At 43.5% G+C, this 17,097-nt stretch overlaps 1 protein-coding gene and 1 long non-coding RNA gene across 5 annotated transcripts; both read right to left on the reverse strand.

Annotated features, from left to right (window-relative positions):
* Positions 1 to 1,218: 1,218 nt before the first annotated feature.
* LOC105998300 lies at positions 1,219 to 4,243 on the reverse strand. Its single transcript, XR_001175692.1, has 4 exons — positions 4,153 to 4,243; positions 3,553 to 3,632; positions 1,336 to 1,459; positions 1,219 to 1,253 (listed from the first exon to the last, which is right to left on the reverse strand). It is a non-coding gene; the product is annotated as an uncharacterized LOC105998300 (long non-coding RNA).
* A 220-nt stretch (positions 4,244 to 4,463) lies between these two features.
* Hus1 (HUS1 checkpoint clamp component) lies at positions 4,464 to 15,933 on the reverse strand. Of its 4 annotated transcripts, XR_001175691.1 has the most exons (8): positions 15,810 to 15,933; positions 15,549 to 15,725; positions 15,123 to 15,233; positions 13,391 to 13,465; positions 8,784 to 8,883; positions 8,244 to 8,422; positions 7,725 to 7,755; positions 7,488 to 7,561 (listed from the first exon to the last, which is right to left on the reverse strand). XR_001175691.1 is itself a non-coding variant. In XM_013032985.1 (7 exons), exons 1-7 carry the CDS (start codon positions 15,924 to 15,926, stop codon positions 5,566 to 5,568), a joined length of 777 nt encoding a protein of 258 aa, XP_012888439.1. In that variant the 5' UTR covers positions 15,927 to 15,933; the 3' UTR covers positions 4,464 to 5,565. The 4 variants fall into 4 exon arrangements, 2 of the variants coding, with proteins under 2 accessions (XP_012888439.1, XP_012888438.1); XM_013032985.1 differs by lacking the exons at positions 7,725 to 7,755; positions 8,244 to 8,422 and adding an exon at positions 4,464 to 5,648 and having other exon boundaries at positions 7,445 to 7,561; positions 15,123 to 15,230; XM_013032984.1 differs by lacking the exons at positions 7,725 to 7,755; positions 8,244 to 8,422 and adding an exon at positions 4,464 to 5,648 and having other exon boundaries at positions 7,445 to 7,561.
* Positions 15,934 to 17,097: the final 1,164 nt, after the last annotated feature.

The following is a 17,097-nucleotide window of genomic DNA, read 5'->3' on the forward strand; positions in this document are numbered from 1 at the left end:
GGAGCTGGTGGTAAGCTACTCGTAGTCTATCTTCAGACACTCTGAAGTTTCTATTAATACCCTCCCCCTCCCACAGACAACACTCAGGATCCCAACACACTCAGAACATCAGACAACTTTGGATGATTAAAGGATGGCAAAAAAGAAAGACCTTTCTAAGACCTTGGGAGAATGTGAAACTCACCATCCAATGAGCTGACCCCTGGAGTAGACTGCACCAAGGTGAACAGGGCCAAGGCTCCAGTGACTGCCCACCACCTCAGCCTCATGTGACTTGCTCCCATGGGGCCTCCTGCTCTTATCAAACCACAGATGGCTTTGAGCAAGTGAGTGCAGGTAGAAGGTCCGCCAAGGGGTCTTGATGCCCTGGAGACTGGCCTTCCCACCCTTATTTGCATATTGTGGCAATCGTCCTATCAGGATCACCACTGGGAAACAAACACTCTTCCCCTCCCCTCCCCCTCATCAAACATGGGGATAGAGTTACCTCTGGGATGTTTTTGATCTGAAACTACCGGAGACAAATACAAACCACTTTGAGGGTCAACAGTAACTCCAAGATAGCACATCGAGTTACTAAAATAGCATAGCTTTTTGAAAAACAACTGGGAGTCTTGTGACTCATAATGGAAGGACATCAGGGGACATTTTATTTTATGCCAGTTCTTGGGGCCTGGGGCGGTCCCTTCGTTTTGCTCAAAGCTGGTGCTCCTGAATCACAGCTCTATTTCTGGCTTTGGATGGTTAACTGGAGGTAAGAGTCTCATGGCTGTTCCTGCTCAGGTTGGCTTTCAACTGCAATCCTCAAGATCTCAGCCTCCTGTGTAGCTAGGATTACAGCCATGGGACAACAGCATCTGGCTATCAGGGGACACTTTAAAGTTAACTTTCAAGGTAGCTACGTCTGAGCCAACTCTGAAAGCTTTAGAGCAGAAATGTGGCTCAGTGGTAGAGAGTGCAATCCATAACCCCCCAAAAGAAAACAAAACAAGAAACTTGGTAACTTTGTCTGTCATAATGCTTGAATTATGAATGATAGCCATCTCTTCTATAAGTTTCCATGCTTCTCATTGGCTTCCAAATAAAAATATTCACAGTTCATGGGGCTGGAAAGGTGGCTCAATGGTAGAGTGCTTGCCTTGCATGCACCACATAAGCAGAAAAAGCTGGAAGTGGCACTGTGGCTCAAGTAGTAGAGCACTAGCCTTGAGCTGGAGAGTTGAGGGCCAGCACCCAGGTCCAGAGTTCAGGCCCTATGACCAAAAAATAAATAAATAAAAAATTAAAAAATCACAGTTCAATATCCAAACACTTCCATAAACTGTCCCCACCCACCTTTGGTCCCCTGGCCACCTTGGTGTGTAGAACAGCTGTCCATGCAAGTGTTCTCTCTGCAGTCACAAACAGCACTGATTGAAGGATGATCACTATTCAGCATTGTGTGCTTACTGATTTTTCCCTTCCAAAAAATACATTATGTATGTTAAAAATGAACTAAACAATTTTTGGGTGGGGATGGGAGGGAAAAACTGGGAGAGAGTGAGGGGGGGAGTGACACTGTCTAAAAAGAAATGTACTCCTTACCTGACATATAACTTAACCCCTCTGTATCTCACCTTTATATAAAAATTATTTTTAGGGGCTGGGAAGGTGGCTCAGCGGTAGAGCACTTGCCTTGCATGCATGAGGCCCTGGGTTTGATTCCTCAGCACCACATAAGCAAAAAGAAAAAAAGCCGGAAATGGTGCTGTGGCTCCAGTGGTAGAGCGCTAGCCTTGAGCTGAAGAGCTGAGGGACAGTGCCCAGGCCCAGAGTTCAGGCCCCACGACCAGACCCCCCAAAAAAAGAAAAAAAATATTTTTAAAATATTGAACTGAACAAAAAATGTTTATATGACTTACTACTGCCAAAAAGCAACGGGGAAAAGTTTATTTTAGTATATTAGCATACTATGATATTCCCTTGAGTTGCAATAGGATTTTTTAATAGCAACTAATGGAATTGAGGTAAACATGAAGTTGTTTTTATTGGTTGTGGGGCTTGAACTCAGGGCCTGGGCACTGTCCCTGAGCTCTTTTGCTCAAGGCTAGCACTCTACCACTTTGAGCCACAGCACTACTTCTGGTTTTCTTGTGGCTAATTGGGGATAAGAGTCTCATTGACTTTACTGCCTAGCAAAGATCTCAGCCTTCTGAGTAGCTAGGATTACAGGTGTGAGCCACTGGCACCTGGCAATACAAAGTTTTTTTTTAAGTGGCTGTGGTCTCATTTTCAAGGGTATTTCTTCATCTCATAATTGATCACTCTACTTGTCTTAAAGCTCAAAATAGTTGCCAGGAATTGTCAGGATCAAGGTATTGGAATCTCTGAAATATCTTCTAGAGCTTTTTTACTCAATATTCACCAGTGAAACATTAAAAATTAAGCTGAAGATATTAAATATCATGGAGATTATTTATGGCTATTGATGTTTTAGTTAATATCACCGAGATTATTTATGGCTATTGTTTTAGTTTAGTGGTATTTAGGTTCAGAGTTTAGTCTATGTGAGTAAAATATGAGTTCTTTTTTAACATTTCATTTGTGCATTGTGGAATGTTCTTCGTTTTTATGGAGAACTATGAAAATATTTTATTCTGCAAACTATTTCTAAGTTCAGTGTACAGAAAAATATGTAATAGGAATATAAGGACAAAATGTTTCCTCAAATCTTAAGGTGTTCTTTAAAATGTTTAAAAAATGCATTATGGGGCTGGGAAAGTAGCTCAGTGATAAGAGTGCTTGCCTTGCAGGCATGAGGCCCTGGGTTCAATTCCTCAGCACCACATAAGCAGAAAAAGCCAGAAGTGGTGCTGTGGCTTAAGTGATAGAGTGTTAGCCTTGAGCTGAAGAGCTAAGGGACAATGCCCAGGCCCAGAGTTCAGGCCCCACAACCAACCAAAACCAAAACAAAACATTATGATGGCTGGACAGAGCGGCCATCAGATAGCATGTCTATAATCCATTATTTAGGAGGCAGAGATAAGAGGATGGAGGTTCAAGGGTACCCAGGGCAATAAAAGACTATTTGGGAGAACAAGCAGGGTGTTACAGTTCATGCCTGCAGGAGGCATAGGTAAAAAGATTGTAGTCAAAGATTTTGCCCAATATGGGCAAAAGCATGAGACCCTATCAGGAAAACAAAAAATTAAAGTAAACCAGGGCAGAGGTATAGTTCAAATGGTAGAACACCAGCCTTGCAAGTGTGAAGCTCTGATTTGAAAAAAAATGTGGCCAACAAAAAATTATGAGTCTATTAACATAACCACAGTTGTAGTTAACTTGTTCCAACGTATTTGTTAAGAAAAACACAACATTTATATTCTCTGGGGGAGTTTATTAGGTTCTAGTGTACATAATTTTTAGTTTGATTAGTATATAACTATTTGCATTATCTCAGCTTCCTGTAGAATTAAGACTCCAAGCAACCAAAGTGTGAACCTTGGAACTGGTAGAACTCTGTCATTTAGTTCATCATGTAGTGTACACACAGGCTTACAGACCAAAACATACCGTCTGCTCTGAATCTCTTAGCAGTCAAAGCTGGACTGTGAGGAACACACCTTGTATACAAGGGCAGTCACAAAGATGGACTGTGAAGACAAGTGAAAAAACATTTGTCATGAACAGATACAGATGAACAACTACAAGATCAAAAATAATCAGAAGCCAAGCACTAGTGGCTCATGCCTGTAATCCTAGCTACTCAGGAGGCTGAGATCTGAGGATTGCAGTTTGAAACCAACCCAGTGGCAAAGTCCATGAGATTCTTATCTCCACAGCCACAAAACAGCCAGAAGTGGAGCTGTGGCTTAAGTGGTACAGTGCTGGCCTTGAGGGGAAAAACAAAACAAAAACTAAGGCTCTGAGTCCAACCCCTAAGTCCAGCACACATAAAAAAAACCCTATAAACACCAAATGGATGTGGCTACCAAAAAGGCCCAATGGACTGAGGACAGGCAGGCAAGGTAAGGGGCTGTCACTGGGCCTGACATTATGAACAGTACTCTACAATCTCCTATTTTTACATAATCACAGCTCAGCTCCCAAATGCAGCTATCTGAGTTGTTCCTCTGTTCTAAGTTGCTCTTTTTTGACCTTACTCAACCTTACCATGACAAAAACCAGCACAGTGCCTTCTCCTGAGCTTGTGTATTTCTCTGAGTTCTCCCACACTTGGCAGCTCTCTGGGATGCACAGGTGAAATCTGTGGTGACCAACAGGCAGTAGATGAGATCTGCAGCCTCCTCCTCCTGAGGCTCACTGTCCACCCATGTCCAGCCCTCAGCGCAGCATTCACTGCAGTGACTCACAGTCACTCTCTAGGCACACAAGTTTTAGAACAGAACTTTTGCATGTTATCCCATTTTTAAGTTTTATGAATGTAGTTGGAACTGATTTTTGCTGAGTCAAAGAAGCGAGGCTTTAAAAAATAAAAAATATCTTTAATAATAAAATGCTGGTTTCACAAAATACGACATCTTTCTTAAACATCATTAAGCATCAGAAATGAAAGACATTGCTTTTCCCAAATACTATGAAAAAGTCAGAAATGTTCATTTTGTTGCCCTGCCATCTACTTTTTCCTAAGGAACCTAGTTTTGACTTTTAGTGTAACACTGACATGCTGCTTATGGTGTCACCTGCACAGAATACATAGAAGCCTGATGGGACAAGGAGAATAAGAGCCTTTCAGCTGGAACTGAAGCTGACCTCAGCACTATGAACTCTATCCAGAACGACAGTGGAAGGAAGAATTACACAGAACGATACCTGAAGGGACTGGGGAAGCAGTCTGGTGCAGAGGGTTTGCCAAGCAGGTACAAGGCCTGGGCTCCATCCTGGCTCTGAAGACTTGTAACCTGGACTTGTAAGCAGGGAGACTGTGGGAGGAGCAGCAGGACGAGCTCCCCCCCAGCTGGGTGGGCTCTCTAGGCACTTGTGTCTGGCAAATCAAACAGATTTGCCAGATTCTTCGGCCCTTATCTCTCAGGGCTCTGGTGTTCAAGGCTGCTATCAGAGGTAGGAGCAAGGAGAGGCGTGCATGCTCACAGCTGAGAGCTGTTAGGCACCAAGCACTGAGCTGGAGGCTGAGCCTGGGGGAAGTAACAAGTACTGACCTGCAAACTCTGACTGGAATACCAATTCACAAGTGAGGATTTTTACATTTTCAGTAAGAACTTGCTATCTAAAGTCCAGATGTCTGGGGAAGCAGCTCAGTGGTAGAATGCACAGGACCTGATTAATACTCAGTGTCACAGAAACAAAAGAAAAACAAAAACAAAAGAAAAAGAATTCCAAAGTTCTTCTCAGTGTCTTAAAAGCAGATTAAACCCAAAACAAAACCCAGACACAAATGATACGAAGTAACAGGTTTACCCAAATTGTTTCCCTAACTTTTACTTAACTATTATAGGAGGAGAAAGAAGCAGGGTACAAGGCTCTGTGGCGCTGTGAGACCAGACAACCATCAGACTGGTCAGGGCACCATCTCTGCTTTGCCTTTCCAAGTCCGGTGCTATGGTGCTAGGACAAGGCTGGGATGAAGTACTGCAGGGAGACATCTTCATGAAGCAAATCGAAGTAAACAATCCTGTTCTTCACAAGATCTAGGGAGAGAAAAAACAAAACAAAATGCCATTGAGTTTGATGTAGTGTGCAGGTCCTGGGGCTTGAACTTGGGGCCTGAATGTTATCCTAGAGCCTTTTGGCTCAAGGCTATCATTCTACCATTTGAGCCACAGCTAAATGGAGATAGGAGTCTCACGGACTTTCCTGCCCAGGTTGGCATTGGACCTTGATCCTCAGCTTCTTTAGTAGCTAGGATTGTAGGTTTGAGCCACCAGTGCCTGGCCTAAACTACTTTAAAGACCTACTGCAGCACAAATATTTGGATCCCCCAACCCCATGATAGGTTCTACAGGGTCCCTGAAGAGGTCATAGCAGCATGGGCAATCAACCTGCAAAGGACAGAATGAGAGTAATGCAGCCTAGGCCACAGGGAAAACACAGGAGACAGGCTCCCTGGAAAACCACATCTCAAACCAGCACTGCTTCCCAGTGAGTGATGGACATACGCAGAGAGCCAGAGGCTCTGAGTCCCTTGTATCCTGGGACAGGAGAACCACACACTCGACTGAACACCTTCCTTAAACCCTGATGTCCTGGTCATTCTGTGGTCTCTCCTTTGGCTCTCTTCTGTGGTTTCTCTTCATTTCTTTCTTAGAAGGGCTGGTCCTTAACAAAGCTACCTAGAAGTTTCTGTTCATTCTAACTGCATAGTAAAGAAGTAAAGGTTTTCTGTTTTGTTTTTGTGCCTGACCTGGGGCTTGAACTCAGGGCATAAACACTGTCCCAGAACTTCTTTTGTTCAAGGCTAGTGTTCTACCACTTGAATCACAGCTCCACCTCCAGCTTTGTTGGGTATAATTTATTAATGGTAAGAGTCTCATGTATTTTCCTGCCAAGGCTGGCTTTGAACCATGATCCTCAGATCTCAGCCTCTGGAGTAGCTAAGATTTCAGGTGTAAGTCACCAGCACCCACCTAATGTATGCTCTAGCCATCCTCCTCCTCTTCCTCCTCCTCTTCAACTTTGCATAGTGCAGACAATGGCTATTCCTCTTCTTAGCTTTGTGCATTGGTGGCTGGAAGTTCAGCCTGAGAGCTACTCTACAAAGAGAAGGCCTTCAAAATCCAGGCCCATTTCCTTTAAGTTGCTTCAACTTTAGGAGCAGAGAAAAACAGAAAGAGCTCTGGAAAGCTCCTGAAAAGACGCCTTGCTCAGTAGATGAAGAGGCTCAGGCCAGGGCTAACCTCAGATTAGAGATTCACTCCAGACTCAAGACCACCATGAACAATCAGCAAGCAAGGAAACTTGGGCATATAAGCACAGTGCAAGTAGACGAGGAAAGGAAACAAAAGACGACACAAAGCAAATCCAGACCTCAGCAAAACTGTGTGTGGCACAAACCTGGTCAGCACAGATGGTCGTGTCCGAGTGACAGCATGGCTGAGGCACAGCCACTGCCCCACAGTCACAGGAAGCCACCCACCCGCCATTGCCTGCCCTCACCCAGAGCCCCACTGAGACTGCCCTGCGGCCATTTCTAGGCATTTCAGAACCCAGGAAAATTTAAAGGCCTGCTCCTCAAGAAAGCTTACTTTGCATTTATAAGACTACATGTGAGGGGCTGGGAAGGTGGCTCAGTGGCAAGAAAAAGCGAGAAGTGGTGCTGTGGCTCAAGTGGTAGAGTGCTAGCCTTGAGCTGAAGAGCTGAGGGGCAGCGCCCAGGCCCAGAGTTCAGGCCCCACCACCGACCAAAAAAAAAAAAAAAGACTGCATGTGATACTACAGTATTAGACTAGAGATTACTGATGTTAAGAAAACAGAGAAGAAAACTTACTGCATACGGCCTTGGTAGGGTTCACTTGCTGTCCTGCAAGAAACTGTAGGAGCTTCTTGATTTCTATGTGCACCTCAGTCAGCTCCCCGGGGCTTCTGTCTCTACAACTCTGAGAGGCTAAAAACAGGAATGTGTTTAAGTATATCACCAGAGGCATATTTGCTTAAATAAATGATTCACCCTCCCATTCCTCTTAGCACCCCAGAGGGAACTCATTAAACAAGCACTCGCTAAATCCTTAGTATTTAAAATACTAGGATAATTTTCAAGAGATCCTCACTTCAAGGCACTTTGAAATGCTTCAATTTCCCCTGTAGGTAAAACAAAATTGTATTAGATACTCACTATGAACTTAAAACCTGAAATACACATAATCAGTGCAAGGCCTCCCACTCTACAGCAGAATACACAAAGAAAACAGCCTGACAACTCCTGGGGAGGTAGAGAAAATGAAGTCCCATTTTGTGTTTATTAAAATAAACTGAGAGGCTGGGAATGTGCCTAGTGGAAGAGTGCTTGCCTAGCACACATGAAGTCCTGGGTTTGATTCCTCAGTACCACATAAACAGACAAAAGCCGGCAGCGGCTCTGTGGCTCAAGTGGTAGAGTGCTAGCCTTGAGCAAAAGAAGCTCAGGGTTAGTGCCCAGGCCCTGAGTTCAAGACCCAGGACTGGCAAATAAAGTGAGTAATTTTACACAGCAATGTCCAACCTTCAGAGAGATCTCACTATGTCCTTCACTATTTAATAAAACCCCCCTGCAAGATTAGGCTCACAGTTGTGTCTACACACAAACAGACCTTAATTTCAGGATGACCTAGGCCTAACTGATGTTTGGGAATAGACTTGCATCAGAAAATGATGTTTCCATCTCTGGCAGATACTTTTCTTGGGTCCTCTGTCTGCCTCTACTTCAGCTCAGCCTCCAACACACCTGGGCTGTGTGTTAAGTTGTTGAATGGCCCCTCTTCACTGCTGACTGGGTGAGAGATGAGAAATGTATTTTGAACCTTCTAATCTAACTAGAATGACTAAAGAAGGAGAAAATACAAAATGTATTTATCCTTCTGATTCCATGCCAGGAGAAACAGAAGCAGCAGAAGGGATCTGATCTGAGAGGACACCTAGCACAACCAAACTCCAAGCAGGAGGAGCCTGCACAGGCCCCCAGATGTCTGCGGCTGTCTATCCCCAGTTGTAGGGACAGACAGTCCCACCTTGTTCCTCTCCTACAGACCAAAGCTAACAGAATCCCAACCTTCTCACACTAAGGGAACTCAATGCCTATGCTATATGAAACACTTTATCGAAACCAAGATGTGACCCACGAGAAAACTTACCTAATGGAGGGTTTCCAAGACCCTTAAAATGAGTGGTAACACATACTAATTCAGTTTCTATCTTCAAGTTCAATTCTCCATTTAGGTTTGCTTCAATAACCTGCAAATTGAGTAAACTGAGTATCGTAAGATGGTCTTGACATAGGGAAAAGAAATGCAAAAAGAAAAAAAAAAAATCCCAAGATTGGTTTCCACAAAACAGGATGACAAGTGACCCCACAAAAACCTTACCTCACGATTCATCAAGGTCCTCCTATATAAACCACAGAGAGAAGATAAGTCCTGAGAGCCCAGAACCCAGAACCCTTCACGTAACAAAGCTGCCCCAATGGGGAGCTCAGTAAGCACCTTGCCTGACTCTGGGACTGGGCAAGTGTTCTGGGGCCAGGCAGAGCATCAGGGTTCTGGTAGGAACAAGCCCCTACATTACAAAGGCACAAAGTGAAGCAAGATCCCCAACTGAACAGGACAGACACCTTGGGAACCAAGAAAAGAAATGTCACAAGGGGAAATGAGGATTGGATCACAGAAAACCTAGGGGGTGACTATAGGACAGGCAGATTTTAACATTCTGTGGTTATAAAGCCAAAGAATTAGCTGGATCTACTCCCCTATCCACTGCCTCCTTTTCTCTTTTTTTTCTTTTTCTAGGTCTGAGCCGGTACTTAACTCAGCACCTACGGCTGCTTTCACTCATTGGCTAGCACTCTTATCAACTGAGCCATGCCTCCATCTCCTCCAATGCCTCTTGAAGGAATGAAACATCCCTTAGTAAAGGAATGTGATTCACTCACATAAAAGATATTCAGGCCTGAAGCATGGTAGTGTGTTGTACAAATGCATCAAACCATCTGCTCTTACTAGACATTTAACACACTGAGACCCATTTGCATGCCCAGATGCCAAAAAATGCCATTTCCAGGCTCAGTTCTGGGGTGCTGTGGAGTTACCAAGACTGGGCACTGCAGTGTGGCTAAGGCTGCCTCCCTCCCTTCTCCCCCAGCAGGGTCCTTTCTGACTCATCTCCCTGCCCTGAGACTGTCCCCACAGGTGTCTTTTCATGTTTCCCTCCCCATACAACCATAAAGGATTTTTTAGACTGCTAACCTCGCTCACGAGATGCTGATTTCTCCTCAATATGTGGGCTCTTGCCCACTGTGAGGCCCAGCAGGTCTGAGTTCATCTGCACTTTATGTAAGCATTCTCCCAACCAGTACTATGAGCAGACCACCCAAACCAGAAAGGTGAGCACACCCATCAGCTTTCACAGTGCCGTCCACATGTGGGGTGTCCTCAAAGTGCCCCAGAGAAGGCAGAGGCCCAGGAGAGAAGGTCTTCCTGTCCACACAGCTCTGCTGGGGTCTGTGTTTTAGAAATAGCTAACATTCCTCATCTTATATCTTAAAATTGCTGTTCTCTGAGTCTTTCTCATTCCAGAAACAAAACAAAAAAGGATTTCTGAAGTTAAATGAGCTCTTATTCCTGAGCCTTTCACATTAGAAACTAAGGTCCCCCATTCACTCACTGCTAATCCAGTACACTTACCTTTGAATAAAAAAAAAGTTTTCATTTTTAGCTTTTCTCTTTCATTAATTCAAAAAATATAACCCTAACTACTCTGGAGGCTGAGATCTAAGGATCACAGATTTAAGCCAGCCTAGGCTGGCTTACCTCCCATTACTTCCCATTAATCACTCAATTTTAGAAAACAGTTTGTTTTTAAATTAACCACTACAAAACTGGAAGTAGCACTGTGGCTCAAGTAGTAGAGCACTACCCTTTAGAACAAAGAGGCTCAAGGACAGTGCCCAGGTCCTGAGTTTAAGCCCCACCACCAACACACAAAAAAAATAAATAAATAAATAAAACAAAAAGAAAAAGAAATGAAACAACTCTTGTGAATGTCTGGGTGGTGATGTAGATTCTATAAAGCTGACCCATGACATCTGCTCATCTGTTTTAAACAAGGAAAAACCAAAATCCATAAATTCTCAGGGCATAAAAAAGTGATTTGGAAATAACAAAAACCCACCTGCAACTAGATGCACCTGAGGCTTACGTGCTCTCTGTGCACAGGAAAGCATTCAATTTTTTTAAAAAAAATAACAACCAACCAATTTCCTGACTATCAGCCACTCATGTTTGTTTCCAAATGCAGCTTACCCCTTCTACACAGTCAGTTCCCTGAATGTCAGGATAAGATCTGACTTCAACGATTCTCTTCATAATTGCTGAGTGCCAGAGATCTGTTCAGGTTACCCACCATAAACTTTAAGTTCACAAGTGAAAAGTGTTCCATCGCTGACCTCTACACCATATTCTCTTGAATTTTATTCTTTCTTGAATTTTATTGTTAAGGTTGATATACAGAGGGGTTACACAGTTACAAAAGTAAGGTGATTAGTACATCCTTGTGGAACAGTGCCACCCCTCCTTCATTTTCTCCTCTTATTCTGTCTTGTGAAGCCGTTTCTGGCCTCCCATTTGAACTCACTCACAGCATAGATCACTCACTGAGCACTGTCTCAGGACAGGTCTGAAGAAAGGCAGCATGGATACACCTAAGGGCTGGTCAGAAAAGCAAGGCAGGGACCCCAGCCAGACCTCTGGAACCAAACCTCTAAGCAGGGGACTCACATGTCTTGTTCTGAAGCAATGCCTCAGAACAAGGTAACACCTGCACCTTTTCCCTCCAAGAGCCACAGATAACCCACCCCTACAAGGCACTTCTTCCACTGAATAAAGTAAATGTGGGAGTGTGATGAGTCTTACTTCCCTAATTCTACTGCCTGTGTTATGCAAGCAGATGCCATTCTGTCTCTGGCTAATCTATCTCAACAACAGCCACTCTCCAAGTCTTTAAAGTACACCAGAAAACAGAGGAAACTTCTGATGATTTTACCTCCTCTGCCCTTCCTTCTATTTTGCTGACTCATCTTCATAGAAGAGAAAGTACAAACAAATAGATCCTCCCATTAATTGCCCAGCCTTCTCCCCTGGGCCACTCTCAACCTCCCAAGGTCCCAGGGTATACCCAAAGGAGCCAGCCTGGCAACTGGATCAACAGCATGCAGCTGCCAGCAGAAGCAACAGTCAAGATAACACACCATGCTTCATGAGAAGCAGATGTTGGATCCAATAAGCTCTGTGAAGATTAAGTTACATAGGGAAAACTCTCGGAATGAGTACAATGTCAGCACTGCTACTAAGCAGGGAAACAAATAGCCCATGAACATTTTCTAGGCTTCAAGTAACTTTTTGTTGTTGGCGGCGGTGGTCTTGGAGCTTGAACTCCGGGCCTGGGCCCTGTCCCTGAGCTTTTTTTTTGCTCAAGGCTAGTGCTCTTCCACATTGGGCCACAGCTTCCAGATTTTGGGTGGTTAATTGAGGATAAGATTCTCATGGACATTCCTGCCCAGGTTGGCTTCAAACAACGATCCTCAGATCTCAGCCTGAGTAGCTAGGATTACAGGCATGAGCTACAAGCACCTGGCTACAAGTAACTTTTATAATCTAAAGATTATAACTTGAAACTGTCCCTCTTGACCCATGCAGCAGTACTGATTATAACCTAAATGACAGCTCAACCCTGAGAGCTAGGCCACAAACATTAGAGGAGAGTTTCTGTCAGAGGCTGGCAGTTCAGGAGAAATACAAGGCTGTAGATGTACAGCATACACAAGACAGATCAGTAAAGAGCTTCCCACCAAGCAGTGGGGAAACAAAACAATGGTGAGAATGGCTCAGTGCTTTTCAGGAGATGACAGATGCAAGAAACTGCAAGAAGCAGCTGCAAACAGCAGTGGAAAAGAAGATCAGAGGTTCACATTGACCGAGTAGACTGTCACTTGTAAAAAATGCAGAGACATAGGAAACATAGTTCTGGGGCGAGTGAAGGAAGGGTTCAGGATGAGCTCAGATGTGAATGAGGACAATCCACACAGTCCCTATCACCTGCCATGCTGTGGTGTTTTTGTGAATGTGGCTGTAGGAAACCATCACAAAATAAAACACATAAAAGTGCCCACTGGCTGGGTGCCAGCCCTGCTGGACTCACTACTGGGGTCTGAGGGCCTCTGTCCACAGCTCAATGAATGATAGGACACTGCACCCATTCTCAATCACATCACTAATTCATCCTGTAACTCCAAAGAGTGTGCTTCCTTTGCATGATGCTGGGATCAAACAAACATGAGAGAAGAGTTCCTTTCAGAGGATGGCAGCTCAGGAGGAGTACAAGACAGTGACAGACTTACAGCACACACAGGATCATCATAAAACCAAAAAGAAAAGATATAGCACTCTGCTCAAAATGTAAGGAAAGAACCACTGGACACATCCTTAACATAAATATAGTCATGGGGGATTAAGAATAGATATGAAGGCTTCCCCAGTCAATGCGGGCTGAAAAACAGTAGAACTGGTTTCTACCTGCCATTGTGATAAGGTCTCTTCACTAGGTGAGGTCAGGTCCTCACAAGTCAGGCCTCAAGAATGGGCACCCTCTACCAGGGCATGGAGCCATAGGCAGGCTGTTTTCCAGGGCGAGCAGTTTGTGCAAACTAGACCTCATTCAAAGATTCTTTGTTAAAAAAGTTACAACTTACAAGGTGATTGCTGATATTTTTCATTTTTTCCACAATATTCTTCATAGTCTTCAAAACTGGCAAATAAATACTAACCTATAAAACCAATAAGAGAAATCCTAAATATTAATATGCTCAGTAGTGGCAGGGGCTCATAATTAATACTGGATTCATATGTGCTTAAGAATTCCGGGGGGTGGGGGGGTTGGATGTGTGTCAGTCCTGAGGCTTCAACTCAGGGCCTGAGCATTGTCCTTGAGCATTTTTGCTCAAGGCTAGTGCTCTACCACTTGAGCCACAGCTACATTTCCAACTTTTTGGTGGTTAATTGGAGATAAGAGTCTCATAAACTTTTCTGCCCCAGCTGGCTTTGAACCAAAATCATCAGATCTTAGCCTTCTTCCTGACTATCTAGGATTACCAGTGTTAGCCACTGCCACCCAGCTTGAAATTCTGTTCTTAAACTTTCTGAATAAACTTTTTCTAAATATGAAAAGCAAAGCAACTTTAAAACCTCACTGACTTACAGGTGTTAGAGCCAAATTAAAGATCTGAAATGCCTGCCTCCAGTTACCCAGGCAACTAAATCTCCAGAGACATTCTTTGAGTTTAAGGGCTATGGCACTTCAGTTGAGGTATCGATATACAGATCCTCAGGGAACTAAAACTAAGCACTTAGAGAGCCCCAGGTCTCAGGGGCCTTTTCTGTACTGTGTGCAAGTAGTTACTGCAACTCACCTGGGGCCAGGTTACCTACAGCTCTTTGCAAAATGTCAGCATTTTCCAAGGCAGTGTAGATGTCTTCTAGTGAAAGTCAATAAATAAATTGTGAGCAAGAGGTAAAGAACCAGCAGGAGCCAGTCAATGGCTCATGCCTGTAATCCTAGCTGCTTAGAAGGCTGAGACAAGGTGAGCTGTGTTCAAAGGCAGACAGGGCAGGAAAGTCATTGAGATTCTTATCTCCAATTAACCACCAAAAATCGTGCAGTGTAGCCCATGGCTCAAGTGGCAGAGTACCAGCCTTGAATGAAAAAGCTAAGGGACAACACCAGGCCCTGAGTTCAAGCCTCAGTACTAGCTTGAAAATTTTTTAAACAGTGGGGAAGGGGGGGGGAGCCAAAAGACCCTCTGATGTCATCTTTCTTTCCAGTGCCTATGGGTTCTTCTTAGCAGGACAATTAACCCAAGTTCTTAAGCCACCAATAATGCCTTGTGTGGTCCACCTACACATATCCCCTCATCAAGCACTACCAAACACAGAGTGGTACCTAAGCCCAAGAAGTCTAATGATTATGGGCTGTCTTTCAATATAGCTTCAGTTTTGTTTCGCTTAAAGGCCATTACTGAGTAAGACAGTCTTTCTCCTGTGTATCAAATCTATGGTGTTTCTATTGCATGCAACAACAGTTCTTAACACATGGCAGATTTTCTTAAAGAATTTTTAAAAAATAAATATCATGCCAGGAGAGGTGGCTCATGTGTGTATCCTAGTTCCTCAGGAGACTGGATCTGGAGGACTGCAGTGCAAAACCAGCAATAAAGTCCTCAAGATTCCATTTCCAATTACTCAACAAAAAGCTAGGCTGGAGACATGGCTCAAGTGGTAGAATGCCAACCATGAGCAAGTGTGAGACCCTGAGTTCAAGCCCCATCCCAGGATACAAACAAGGAATATCACTTTCTTTCATACATTGGAGAATTCAGGTCTGGCCTTTTAATAAGGTTGGACAACAGAACTGTAAGCATCACTTACATCAGAGTCCGGAACCAAAGGTTCTTGTAGGTCCTTCCACAATTTTCTAGGAATAATGTTTATGGGGATGTCATGTGTCACGATTCGATTGCTGCTTGATGCAGACAACTGCTAAGAAAGATTTTTTAAAAAATTATATGCTGTCACTATTGAAAACAAAATTAAAACCAAAGAATTGAGTGGAAAAAATTGGAAATCCCAAGTCTAAGTAGACAGTAAGACAGTAAGGCCCTAGATGTTCCAGTGGAACCAATATTTTGGTAAGAAAGCAAAGAAACCAGTCAACAGGAGACACTCATTAGAGCCTTGTGAAAACAGAAGGTGACCAGGCTGAATGAAAAAAACAAACAGGTTTACAACTATTTATATTTCCTCCAGGCCAAGACCCCTGTAGGCAATTTTAGAAAACCTGTTTCTGCTACTCACCAGCTCTACAGAGACAGTAAGGCAGGGAAAGTATTTATTGGTTAACTTGATTTTCAAGGTTCTAGCATTCTGTACAGTCTTCAAGGCTCGAGATAAGTTTTCCGACGTTAGTTCTAAATAAATCTCATTGTTGTCTGCCGAGACACCTTCCATTTGAAATTCGCTAAAAAAGTTCTCCTACCAGAAGAAAGAAAACAAGCAGTTGTGGGCTCTCTAGCCACAGCAGGAGGAGTCTGAGGGCCTCCAGAAGCTCTTGCTTACCTGCTCTAGCTCACACCACATGCTCACCCCTCCACTGGCCAGCTTGTCTGAGAGGATGAAGTTCAATTTATCTGGGCGGATGCGGAGGGTGCAGATTTTAGCAAGCTTGGCAATCATGTTACTGACTCCTAGAGCAAGAAGGAAAGAAAGGTGTTACTACAATATGCATTAGCTGTGCAGAATAATCACAATGTAAATTATCAGATTTTCTTTAATACCATCTAATATTTTGCACTATCTACTGTGACTTTTATGAACTACAAGCACATTTCCTATGTATTCAACATTAAATAAAGTTGAATGAAACTGACAGAATGAAAATTGCTATCTCTACATGACCCAGGTTTAAATGAGTATGTAATAAATGTGTGATAAAACAGTGAAAGTGATTTGTCATACTATACAAAGAGCTATCCTCAATTATGAATTAATATAATCTTAGTTAATAGAATACAAATCTGCAACCATATCTTTTCTAACACTTTTGTATTCTTTTTTTGTTGTTCCAGTCTTGGGTCTTGAACTCAGAGCCTGGTGCCATCCTGCTCAAGACTAGTACTCTACCATTTGAGCCACACTTCCATTTCTGGCTTCTCTGGTGGCTAATCAGAAAGAATAATCTCCCTGGAAGTTTCCTGCCTGGGCTGGCTTCTAACCTTGTTATTCAGATCTCAGTTTCCTGAGCCACTAGTACCCAGCTTTCTTTTTTTTTTTTTTTGGTCTATCCTGGGGCTTGAACTCAGGGCCAGATTGCTGTCCCCGAGCTCTTTTGCTCAAGGCCTGCACTCTACCACTTTGAGCTACAGGGTCACTTCAAGTCTTCTGGTGGTTAATTAGAGATAAGGGTCTCACAGACTTTTCTGCCTAGGCTAGCTTCAAACCTTGATCCTCATATCACAGCCTCCTGAGTAGCTAGGATTACAGGTGTGAACCACCAGTGTCCAGCATAAATTATTTTTAAGGTTGTGATTATTTTTTAATTGTGAAAGGTTGAATTTTTCTGTTGCCTTCATTTTCATCTTCTCTAATTTTAATAAATGGCCTTACATTGAAAATTGTAAATATATATACATATATCTATCAACAATTTAGAAATTATTGGCTTTTCTGTCCTTCAACTTGGGTATAAGTTAGCATAAGATCAAGAGCTGTAGAACCATACTTTTTTTGGGGGGGGGAGGGGGTCCGGTGGTGGGGCCTGAACTCTGGGCCTGGGTGCTGTCCCTCAGCTCTTCAGCTCAAGGCTAGCGCTCTACCACTTGAGCCACAGTGCCACTTCCGGCTTTTT

The sequence above is a fragment of the Dipodomys ordii genome, unplaced genomic scaffold (assembly GCF_000151885.1).
Source record: "Dipodomys ordii isolate 6190 unplaced genomic scaffold, Dord_2.0 Scaffold160, whole genome shotgun sequence".
Lineage (NCBI taxonomy): Eukaryota > Metazoa > Chordata > Mammalia > Rodentia > Heteromyidae > Dipodomys > Dipodomys ordii.

Coding starts and splice junctions, on each gene's coding strand:
- Hus1 (XM_013032984.1), bottom strand. CDS start 15,926: ATGATTGCCAAGCTTGCTAAAATCTGCACCCTCCGCATCCGCCCAGAT. Junction 8,884..13,390: donor AAAATATCAGCAATCACCTT/GTAAGTTGTAAC, acceptor CTCAATTTGCAG/GTTATTGAAGCAAACCTAAA. Junction 7,562..8,783: donor TCTTGGAAACCCTCCATTAG/GTAAGTTTTCTC, acceptor TCCTGTTTTTAG/CCTCTCAGAGTTGTAGAGAC.